Below are 12313 nucleotides of genomic sequence, written 5' to 3' on the forward strand. Positions count from 1 at the left end.
CAGCGCGGGGCGGGGGAAGCAGGGAAGCCAGTCCCTGAAGGCTGTGGCTACAGTCCCCCATCCCCATTGCTGGGCGAGTGCTCTCTGCGTGTCGGTGGCACAATCCAAACCCCACCAGTCTGGTCAGTGCTGCAGGGACCTCTGCTGGGTAATGCAGGGGCACCCAGTAACTCTAATGCTGCCGCCTCCTCTGGAAAGGCAGCTCTGTTAAACTTTGTTGATGCATTTCTTCTACAGTATACCTTTTACACTCTAAACACACAAGAAGATAATGAACAGCATCCCAGCGAATTTACAGAAAGAATAATCCACAGGTTTTTTTGTGGTCCTCTCTTTTACTCCACCTGGAAGCAATGGACTTAGGCAAGTCTGTAGGGCACGTTAGTCCTAAACGGTTCCATTTTAGGCTACAGCAGCTGTCTCGGGATTTTTCCAGTAGCCAGGGAACACAGAATCCTCAGCTATGTCCTTTCATAAACTCCAGGCACAGAGAAGTGGGACCTACTTTTTTTGACTCTTATCAAAATATTGCCTGACAGAGTAGTAGTATGGGAGTTTTACCTGCAAAACTCCCATTCATGAGACTGTGCCTGGAGTTTATGAAAGAAGTGGCACCTACTTTTTTGACTCTCTTATCAAAATATTGCCCGACAGAGTAGTAGTATGGGAGTTTACCTGCAAAACTCCCATTCATGAGATAAATAAAGTATTTTAACAGTGATTTTTACAACTCCATGGTGATAAATACGCATATACATCTTTATATAGTTATATTTATATACTTAAATTTAATAGCCTTGATTCAATACTAGCATTTATTGGCATTCTAAACCAAGTATCTACACTAAAATTAAGGTATATTCCCAGCAAAAACAAGTGTTGACAACACTACTTTAAAGTTGCAATGTGCTCAACTAGAAGCACAAAAACTATGGTATTAACATTTATTCAACTGCTACATGGTTTCTTGAATCCTCCCTTCTCAATACAGAACTGTATGAAAATACAATTACTTTGATAATGCTGATTTTCTATTTGAGTAACTCAAATGATCAAATATATGGCACCACCTAGCAATTTGGAAGACTGTGCCACTTGAGCTTATGAGAATGTCATTTTACTGACTTCAGTATTTCCGCATAGGACAAAAAAGAAAGAACAACTTTAAGTACATGCACTAATAGTAAAATCAGCAGCAAGTTAGTTTTCAGCTAACCAGTTAGTGAAATGAGGGTTCTTTACCAACAAAGATCAAAGTCACACAGAGAAGGACCCTAGCGAGACGAGCTGATAATTCCTGGTAGCCAGCCAGGTAAGAAGTTGAGTATTTTATTTTGCTTTAGTGCTTAACTATTTGATTAAGCACCTTTGGTGCTCAATATTTGTTTATTACTAATGTATTAATAGTCTGCAAAGGATACACAAATGTCTATTTCTGAAAAGAATAGTTTATTTTACCTGGGACAGTAATTCCTCCTTTTCTCCAGCCAGTTTTCGTAGCCGGACATCTAAAACCAGAGAACCCAATTAAAAAATAGATCTGTAACTAAGAACATGTTTTTCATAGCTTTTTGGTCATCTTCCAATAAAATGCTCTTCAAACTTAAAGCTAATAGCATGGGGAGCATAAAACTTTGGTAACTCACTAATAACAACATACCAGCCTTCAGTTAATAGCAGAAAAAAAAAAAGGGAAAAATATTTCATCACCCTGTTTAATACTATAACAATTCTTACAGCAAGATCTCCAAGTTTAGTAATTCTCCAAAGTAAATTAATAGCTGAGGACTTTTTAAAATAATAAAACAGTTTTGTCCCAGTATCTAGAACAGCAATTGCCAACAAAATTTTCTTCTGATTGTGTACTCTTTTCCCTGTCTTTTTCTCAAAGATTCAGGGAAGGCACTACGCTTCCCCATATGTTTAGAAAATTTGTAGGGAGTGTTCTCAAACCACAAAACAAGTCCTTGGGAAAGGACCCACAGGAATGCTGCAATATCTCTAACGCGCCAGAGGATCAGAGATGGCTACAAAACAGTCTGTCAAGCAACACGCGCTAAGATTAGAGCGGCTCCCTTGGAAATCATAACTTTGACAGTAACAAAGCATAAAGACATCAGTATTTCACTATGATGGAGCCACAGCAGAAATGTGTATGAAGTCTAGTATCCGTCAAAACAAAAATATGTAACTAGTATTATACGTTATGTACAAATACGATGCAAGTGTATAGAGAAGTTTCTTTGCATGTTAACTAACAGAGTTTTACAGTGGATTGACTATGCATACAATAACTTGTTCAACTTAAGGATAAAAGCAAGAAAAACCTGTATCTTTCTGTTGCCTGTGTCATTTTTTTAATGTCTTTAAAAATTTTTTTTATTTCTAATGAATGTGATGAAAGACTGCACTTGCTTTACACTAATAAATGCAGAAGTATTTCAAGGAAGGGGAAAGACTATACAATGCATTGCTTTCTATAACAGAAGTTCTTTCATTGATTATACATACTTTTAAATAATTTTTTTTTCATGAAACACACTTGAAAACAACAATCAAAAAGACTACGCTTTTAGGCAAGATATTTTCTGACAGTAATAAAACAGAAACTGGACCAAGAGATCTAATCAGTTACAGATATCCAAGCACATACTATTACTTTTTTTACTTAGCATAAAAAAAATAAAATCACAGTCTTTAAAGTTGTGTAAGCATTGATTCTAGAAGCATCACAGGTATCTTTTTGTGGCTATAAATCACAACCCACTGTGAACATAAGGGAAACAAAGACTTCAAGCACTCTATAAAGTACATTAGGATATTTTTTACCTAGTGGTCCTTCTCCTGCAGATTCCAAGACTTGAGCAGCTTCCTGCGATACAACTGTTATTGCACCAACCACCGACTCATGGTTTACATCACCATTTGGTGTGCCATCTGGAATTATAACTAATCCATGTTTCTAAAAATACAAAAGAAAAAAAAAAGCTACTCATACAAGAGCAGTGATAAAATATAATTGGACAGAAAAGTTTTTAAAAAGCTTTTTAATTTGGTCGAAACAGTTACAATGAAATACACCATTTATCCTACCCTAAGGTCAGGTTTTGAGACTGCACAATAGTAACCATTCTTCCTTTTTTTCATTGACCTTGATTTCATGCCCCATTCCTGGATTTCTGTTACTGTAAAGTAACTACTACCAACATACCTCTCCTCTCTTCATTGTTTCCTTCAGGTCAGCCAACTCCTCTCTGAGCTCATCTCGCTCATTCTTAATGCAGTCAAAGTAATCTTTCTGTCTTTCTAGGGCCTGGGTTCAGGCAGATAGCAAGAAAAAGAATAGTACAGAGAAAAAGCATATGACAGATAGCAGAGAGATTTTCTACAAGTAAATACAAAAAGCTCAAAAGTAATTAAGAGGGGTATTTAATATATATAAGCATACATCTCATGACTACCTTTTGCCAGTCACATATCTAACTGCATCGCTGCATGTTTGTCATGACATAGTTTTTTCCCAGGCGAGTCTTAGTAGATTCTACAATAGATTTTTATTTAGTGGACTCTATTTTTGGTAGATTTTGATAAACTAAAACTGAAGACCAAAAGAGTAAGTGATTCTTCTTAATACAGGCACTCTGTGGCCAAAAGTAAAATATGCTGGAACTCAATTGGCAAATATCCTAAAACATTACATTTATTGAACTAATTTCTCTACTTTTTATAAGGTATAGAAGTAGAAATCTTACTTCATAAAAGACCTTGGATATATAAGCTTGTCATCCACTTACAAATACTGGTTTATTTACTACTTGCTTGCGTATTACAACCACTCTTTACTAAAACCAAAGCAATCGGTTTTAGAGGGGCGGAGAGGGGGGGAGCAGGAAACAGTAGCAGCACTATTTTAGCACAAGAAAGAATTGCAGCTAAAAGTGCAATACGGACATAGATGGGTTTGCCTACCTATGCTGGAGCTGTGTTACCTGGCAGTCAACCAGACATTTTCACTTGACTGGGCAGCATCCCAGTATTCCATTCAAATTCAATACTGCATGCGTTACAAATAATCCTGACCACACAGCAACTGCTACAGCGCACACACATTTTGCCAAGAAAATTACCCAACTAAACCCTGCGCCATGCACAAATGTTTAGGAATGGAACTGATACAAAGAAAGAAATGAAGGTGTGTATACCTTTGTATTGTAATCACTCCACATAATTGCAGTATGCTGAATTTTAATAGTTATCTAGAAACTGCATATTAGAGCAATGTTTTAATGCATTACGCTTAATTTCAACAGAAAAGTTTAAGTGCTATTGCACTTGATTTATTAGTATGTAAATGTAACATTTGAAATACAGGTAGTTCAACACGGGTGAAAGCATTAGCTGTCACATCATAGTTTAACTAAGAATTCATAAAATGTCCTTTTATTGCCTAACACATACTAGATCTCTGCAAATACATTATAAACAGTGTGAAGAACCTTAATCATTACATCATTTTGTGTTCCACTTAAAGATAACATGCACCTTTTCCATTTCTGAAGAGCAGCAGCAGAGACAGAGGGGGGAAGTAAGCTCACACCACGTAAGAGAATGGACACAAAGGCCCAGAATCACACTGCAGACACAGATCCTCTGTGTGAGTGGCAGTGCCCTCTGATGCTGCTGACCCTCCCAAAACATCCTGTCTATCCTCACCTCCTATGCGCAAGTGATGGAAATGAGAAAATGTTGATGGGGAAGGAAGTTAAACTGATATAACCGTATATCTCTACCTACGGAGAGACTAGCAATCATTATTCAATGTTGAAAAACTTTAGTAGTACTGATAGTGTTTGTATGTTACGGGGTTATCATACTTGACATGGATTTTGTCTTAAATCTACTCCTGCAATTCTTCTACCGTGGGGCAGGGAATAAAAATCAGGCAACTAAGCTCTACAGGCATGTTTGAACATACCATTATGATTACAATCTGATCACTTGGCAGAAAGCAAACTTGTCTGTGGTCCTATTTTCTAAATAAACCAAAACCCTTCACAAAATCTACACTAAACTCAGACATGCCATTGCTAATTTCAAATTGGCAATGCACATACAATTTGGAGCCAAACAGTAAACAGCTGTATATTTCAGGAACATAACCTGAAAGGTATAGTTCAGTGTCCTCAAATTGATCTAATTTAAGACCAAATAAGACTGCAAATTTCAATCACTTTGTAGAAACAGGACAGTGTAAGAAGGCAGGTGTAAAACAGACTCAGGTTATCTCTGTTCCGCTTGCCTCCCTTTCTTCCTCTGAGGCAGCATCAGTCTTGCATACATTGTAAAACTAGGTTACAATTCTAGTTATAAACTACTTTGTGAAGCTTCTCAGACTGATGAAGCTGGAATAGAGTAAAAAAATAGCAAAATGAGTCAGTATTGGGGAGAAAGACTCAAAAACAGTGAGCTAAGAAAAACACGCAAGTGTTTTTAGATAGCGGAAGTGAGAAAGAAAAGACAGCAGCATTTTTACATTTTATGAACTAAGAAATTTCAATTCCAAGATGGTATAAAAATAAAAGCTAGAAAAAAAATCCAGTTATGGTGTTTACAAGAACACAAAAACTGGCAGGAAAATTTTAGCTAAAGGAAAAAATATCCTTCTTGTCAGTCTGTCTGGTAGCTAGTTTTTTTGAACATTAGATAGATGATATCCTCTGTACTAACTCTAGCAATGAATTCAAAAGAGAAAAAAGTGCTTGCACAAAAAAATTGCACAAATTGGGACAGGCCAGTACACAAAGGTGAAAGGTAAGCAGGGAAAGAACATGGTTAATTAAAGATAAAAAAAACCTTTTCAGAATACTTTTCAAAAGAAAATTTAAAAGTGTTGAAATACTATTTTATGATGGAAAAGAGGTTTGCAAGATGGATTGAAGGACTGAAACATGACATAAACATGGACAAAATAAAGGCAGGATAACAGGGCTTTTTTTTAACTGGGCACCACTGGTTAAAAGACAGCTTTTCAAAGTGACTTGAACTCCAGCAAATACACAGATTTCTTTGAAAATTGCTGTAAGTTAAAATCTGGTGTAAAATTCATTTAGTTAGAGAGTAAAGTCTCGAAAGTCACTAAAGAACAGACAATTCCTTTCTAAAGGGTATCTAGCTAACTCACCCTCACCACTTGCGGCCCAAAACAGCCACAGGTTCAGAGCCATGTAGTTATCACCAAGGATCAGGCTGACTCTGAGACAATTTTACCCCTTCTGTAATGCCCAGAAGCAAAGCTGACGAACTCTGCCTGACCTACGTTAGCTGTGCAGTTCATATCAACTCAGTTTTATACGACCTTCCTTTCTACGCAGAAGTCCTACAGATGCTCCTCAAAAGGTCCCATGCAACGCCACTGTTTCGATACCCACTATGTCAGAATTGAGAGTTGGAAACTCTGGTATTTTGTTTGCAGTATCACAAAAACGCCTTCGGTCAGTGTTGCATCCAAGCTAACCAGCCCTCGAAGGGTCAGAAGTGCAATTCAGCACTGTGCAACTGTGGCTGCAGAAATCAACTCAAGATCGTATTTTTTAGCGCTAGGTATGCCAGAGGTAAGCACTACCTACAAATATTCACGGAGGCTTCTCTACATTTTGACCCTAAGCTCTTGCAGGTCCCTAGGTTTTCCATTATTTGGGGTATTTTGTCTCTCTTATCCCAGGTAGGGGAAAGCAGAGCATTTTAAAATCCACTAATTGTTATGCAAATTGTTAAGATGAGGAGAGAGGCAGGAGCCAAATGGCAAACAAGGCTTAAACTGGTCAAGTTTTGAAAATTGTCTTTGCCTCTAAGGAGATTAAAAGCTTTAACAATAATTTCAAATCTATATCAAATGGTATTACTGCTGTGTCACTATGGATCAATATACAGACCCAGGCAATTTTCACATTTGTTAAGAACAAGGAAATCATGACTTTTCTAAGCCCTGACTACAGGTAAAAAATATTTTGTAAAAAGTTATAAAATTGTACGCGTAACAGTTTATTATCTGATAGATTTAATTAGCATTATTCACCATTATGCAAGTAAAGATGAAGTGGAGTTTCAGAGAAAGACTGAAAACGTTTTAAATATTTAAATTGGGAGTGGCCTTCATTTCTTTGGAGTACACAGCATTCCTTGGGGGATGGGGGGCAGCCATCTACTTCTAAAATGAAAAAATACCTTTCCCCCCATATTTGTTTCATACCCCTATTTTTTTATCTTTCCAATTAATTGTCTCCTGGAGATCAAACACCTCTTTGGTTATGGAGTCTATATTCTGCTGCATGCGCTGATTCTCCTGTAGTAAATAGGATGAGGAAAGAATAAAAGAGGAAAGAAAAGTAAGGAAATGGAAAAAAAAGCATTCAAACAGGTAAATGAAATTAAATAGTAAAAGTCAACCAAAGAGTTTATGAGCACGAAGTTAAAGAAAAAGGGTGCTACTAAGTGTAACATAGTATTTCCCTCATGAATTCATGCAAGAGAATGGTAATTAATTTTACTCAGTCACTTAATGTTGATGGGAGAATTTAGTGTAACTAGAGTTTCTTTTCTTTAGTAACAGTTCCCATTGCAGACTGGGGATAATGTCCTTTCTTTAGGAAAATAATCACCCTGTGGTAATTTCCAGATACCTTCAAGTCCTGTTTGGAAGTGAACACTTACATTAACAAGTGGTTTTATTAGTATTTTACAAAAGAGAAAACCTTCTTGAAAGTATAAGGAAAGAAGTTTGAATCAAGCATATCCACAAAGTGAAATACAGCTGGTGACTGCTTTCTGATACTATATTAATATATATTAAGCCTGGTCCTATTTTTTACCTGACGAACACTGCATTTTGCTGTTTGTCCTGCAAATGTAACTAAAACTCTTTGCTTTGCTCATGTAATTATGTATGAAGATGACATAAGAATTTTTAGGGCTAGAAATAATTTTTTGCCTTCCTAATGAGTGAACTTGATTTTACATCTGGGAATGGAAGACAACATCTTTCTGCAAAAAGCTAAATGGCTTCAGCTAGTTTAGCTGTTGGTATTAATAGCTGGAGAAGTTACTCAAATAAATGGAAAATATGGGGCAAATCTTTCACAGAACTACACACATTTGGTGAATATTCAACACACATATGCTACATTCTACCAAAGCAAACACTCCAGACAAATCTATTGTATATTCTTGATTTAGATACTTTTTAAAAAAACAAATCAAACAACCAAAGAAGAAAGTATAAAGTGTTTGGATTTTTTTTTCCTTCTAGTGAAGTCAAAGAGAATGCAGAGCGAGCGAGAGAGCTACAACCAGAATTTCCCTAGTTTTTGCTTGTCGGCAATTATCTGCAAAATGCTACTACTTAGGCTAATCTTACTCCTTTTCTTCTGCTATTAAGTCATATCAACTCCCGTTCATGAAGTATATTATTTTCTCAGTAACCATAACAGATCTGGGACTCTTCAGAAGTCTTTTGGAGTTACTGTACTACCACCTGGAGAGTGCAAGAACTCAATGAGGAAAGAAATCGATCAATGAAACACACTATTATATAGCTTTCGAAAATCAGGTAGTGGAAACTTTGGTTCATACACTTAAGATCATCAATTTTTACTCAAACCAAAAGGCAGTGGGAAAATGATGTACGAATTGAACTACAACTTACAGTACTAGAAGCAAAATCAATGCGAAATGGACACCCACGCGCTGTTGACAATGTGTATCTTTGTGGACCATTTTAAAATTAAGACTGATACTAGCACTGGGATTTTAGGGCACATTTCTTCTGGAAGCATATCAAAGCAGGGAGAGGGGAAAGACAAAAACACACCACACACCCATCAATATGATTATGACCCAATAACATATTGATCAGTGTTCCTATATTTATGCTCAACTGGTAAGCAAACAAACATTCACTACTGCAAACTTCAGTGGTTGATGCTCACAAAAATCTGAAATAGCTGAAAGGAAATTTTTGGAAAATGCAAAGAATAATATTTGGTGTTATTCATGCATCAGAACTTCTGATTTTGCAAAAAGACTTTGGCCATACAAACATTAGTTCTACCCTCATGAGCAAGGAAAGATACAAGGAACATTCATGAGAGAACCACGATTCTCACAGTAATTAAAGATTTTACACATTTGAAAACCTTGCATAGACATTTTCAACTTCATAAACTGAGAGATTAATAACTTCAATTCTACCCATTAAAACAAGATAAATTAATTCTTAGAAATGCGAGATAATATTTAAGGTCATTTTGTGTATGATGGTTGTTCCCATTCAAATCTTACACCATATTTATTTGCACAAGTTCTATCATGCACGTACCTCTATCTTATATGAACATACCTCTATTAATTCATCTCTCTGTCGAAGGCCCTCTTTAAGTTCATCCAGCTTATGCTGTAGAACACTGCACGTGTGTTTCTGTCTTTCCAATTCCTATATTAAATCAATGATTTATTTTTATTTATTTTGGGTTTGACACTCATTTTCAATATAAAGTTTAAAAAGTTAGCAATATCACTTAAAATTACCTAAGAAATTACTGCAACAATTTGAGATATTCTGCCTACCAAGTGGCTAAAAATCACAGAATTGGTGTTTTAGGTAAGCTCTCTAGATACTTTGTATACCAAAGATTTAACAAAATTTAGACTGGAGAGAAAAGATGGCATAAAGGTTTAAGCACAGTATTAACAAGAAAAGCCTGGTTACTGAACTTAGCTAAATATTGCTGGAAAGAGCTCCCACACATCTTTCTTTTCCAAGAAAGCGGGACTGAACATGTCCTATCCAATTCAAATGCATATTTTATTAGTATATTGCATTTAATTAATGCAATTCATTTGCATTTAATTGGGGGTGGGGTGGGATATGTTTTGGGGTTGTGGTAGTGGTGGGTTTGGTTTTTTGAGGGGGTAGGTAGCTGGTTTTTGAAACAAAAAAAACCCAACCCAACAAAAACCAAAAACCCAAAACAAAATAAAAAACCCAACCCAAACACAATACTCAAAACATCTTTGGCCACTGAGACAGACAGAATTTTCTACTGATGGAAAAGTTTAACCGTTGTTACTAAGTAGCCCAGGCTTCTACGGTTTATCTTAATAATTAGGGAAAAAAAAAGTCTTAGAAAGCAGTACCTTTGACTTCTCTTCGTTCTCCCTATAGTACTCTGCTATCTGTTCTTCTTTCTCTTCAATGACATCCTTTAGAGTATCCACTTGGTAAACCAAGTTGTTTTTCTCATTGTCTAGTTGAGCATTGGAAACCATAGCTTTCTTATACTTCTCCTCAACTTCAGCTAGCGAATCCTATAGACAGTAGAAAGGCTTACATTAGTCTGACTTTTTGATGTATTGTTATAATGTTAAAATACCACCATAATGCTGAAAAGTGCTGTTAGGCAGGAAAATTACATAACCATTTTTGTTTCTGAATTATTCACGTCTTCTCTTTAGAAATACCAAGTCAGAGTTCAGTTTCATTATTCATGTTGTCATACACAACAATGAAAAGTTACTATTACAAAAGTATGAAAATTACAAGATAACATTCCACATGCATTTTCTACTCTGCTACCTTCACAACTTAACTCACAGGGAGAAAAGTAGTAATATCACAGCTTTTTTTGTATTTTCAGTGCATGCACAAGAAAACAATTCAGAAAGAGGCAACAAATCTGAGAGAGAGAACTCAGGCAATTAAATGACTAAAAAAGATCACAGAAATATATGCAATAGTAGCTTTAACTTAATGCTCGTTAAGTGGTGCTCTATACCTCAGATTCAAAGTTTTAAGGTAGTCACACTTTTAAAGTAATAACGTTTCTCTGTTTAAGCAGGCATTTTGTCCTTCTATTTCTTACTAAGGTTTAAAAAAAAAAAGGCATGTAAAGAGTCACATGCTTGATTCTTTACCTGAAGGTGCACATATGCCTTACTACATACCTTCTTACACAATTCTCCCACATTTACCAAAATTAATTTATACTATTATTTTTTTCTCAGTACTGTAACAAACATCAACTATTCAAATACTAGTACAACTATCACTCCAGACAGTTTTAAACATGCAATGATTTCAATATGCATGCTTTTAAAAAGACAAAAATTGAGTTTGAGTCCTAATTTTAGGCTTGAAAAAGAACTATCAAGCCATTCCCTTTCCAGAGTAGATCTGTGCCCTACTACAAGTCCCCTAGTGTATCATGTAATCTGTTCTTTGAAGGTATAGGTAGCATAACCTCCATGTTTAATTATTTGTATTACGACAGCAGGAGTACTAGCACAGGAAGGGCACCAGGCTTGGGTATTCCAGAAAACTGAGCAGGACTAAGATATTAGAGAAGAAAGTGGTAACAATCTAAGTTTCCCAAGAAAACCTAAAAGAACCCAACCCCCAAACCCTATTCCATATTAGAAATATCCATTTTGAGAAAGCTGTCCTTAAAGTACATATTTTAACTTTTATAACTTTTTCAGTCACACATATTTATTTCTTTGTGGTCCATTCACTAACTTCTGGAACCTTGTGCTGGAGAAAAACAGTATTATAGAAATCCCAGAAAAAATAACTGAAGACATATCCTGATAAACTCCGGATAAGAAGAGATGAGACAGTATAAGTAGTGGAAAGATAAGAAAGGTACCATTATCATCTGGGAAGTAGTAAATAGCAAACAGCAAAGACGACTCATGATGAGATGGAAGAAAATGAAAAAATAAAATGCATTCCAGTAATTCTTAAGTTTTAGATTAAAACCACAGAAAACTTTGTGATGGTGGAAACATGACAAATCTTGTAAAGATTGGTAAAACAAAATGTCAGAGACAGTAAACCTTCCAAATACAAATACAACTTAGAGGAAAAAGGAAAATATTAGGATTAAAATGAATACTATAGTCCTTTTACGGGGAGATACGAAATTTAACAGAAAGTACAACTAGGAAAAAATTCCAATTTGATTGTTTCTGTGAGGACAGTGAGCAGAGTCATGTAGTAATTTAGATTGGCAAAGATCTCTGGATGCCATCTGGTCCAATCTCCTAATTAAACAGGGCCAGCCAAGATCAGGCTGCTCACAGCTCATCTCCAGCTCATTTTAAGTATCTCCACGGATGCAGACTGTAGAACCTGATTGGACAACCTGTTCCAGTGTTTGACTGCCTTCCTTGTGAAGTCTTTTTCTCAAGGTCTAATTGGAATTTCTGCCCTTAAAATGCTACTTTTCTCTGTTTTATCTTGCCCTGTCACTGTGCACCT

The 12313-nt window shown here is 36.0% G+C and overlaps 1 protein-coding gene across 3 annotated transcripts in view; it reads right to left on the reverse strand.

Annotated features, from left to right (window-relative positions):
• Window positions 1–12313, reverse strand: part of LRRFIP2 (leucine rich repeat (in FLII) interacting protein 2) — a 49966-nt gene that overhangs the window by 4297 nt on the left and 33356 nt on the right. For 2 of the 3 annotated variants that reach the window (XM_009883276.1, XM_009883275.1), the window contains 4 exons: window positions 10192–10362; window positions 9395–9487; window positions 2830–2962; window positions 1459–1508 (listed from right to left, as the gene is read on the reverse strand). In XM_009883276.1, coding sequence (XP_009881578.1) covers window positions 1459–1508; window positions 2830–2962; window positions 9395–9487; window positions 10192–10362 — 447 coding nt within the window. Of the gene's footprint in view, window positions 1–1458; window positions 1509–2829; window positions 2963–7249; window positions 7343–9394; window positions 9488–10191; window positions 10363–12313 lie in introns of all 3 variants that reach the window. The other variant, XM_009883274.1, reaches the window with a different exon arrangement.

Source organism: Charadrius vociferus, unplaced genomic scaffold, assembly GCF_000708025.1.
Source record: "Charadrius vociferus isolate BGI_N301 unplaced genomic scaffold, ASM70802v2 scaffold394, whole genome shotgun sequence".
Lineage (NCBI taxonomy): Eukaryota > Metazoa > Chordata > Aves > Charadriiformes > Charadriidae > Charadrius > Charadrius vociferus.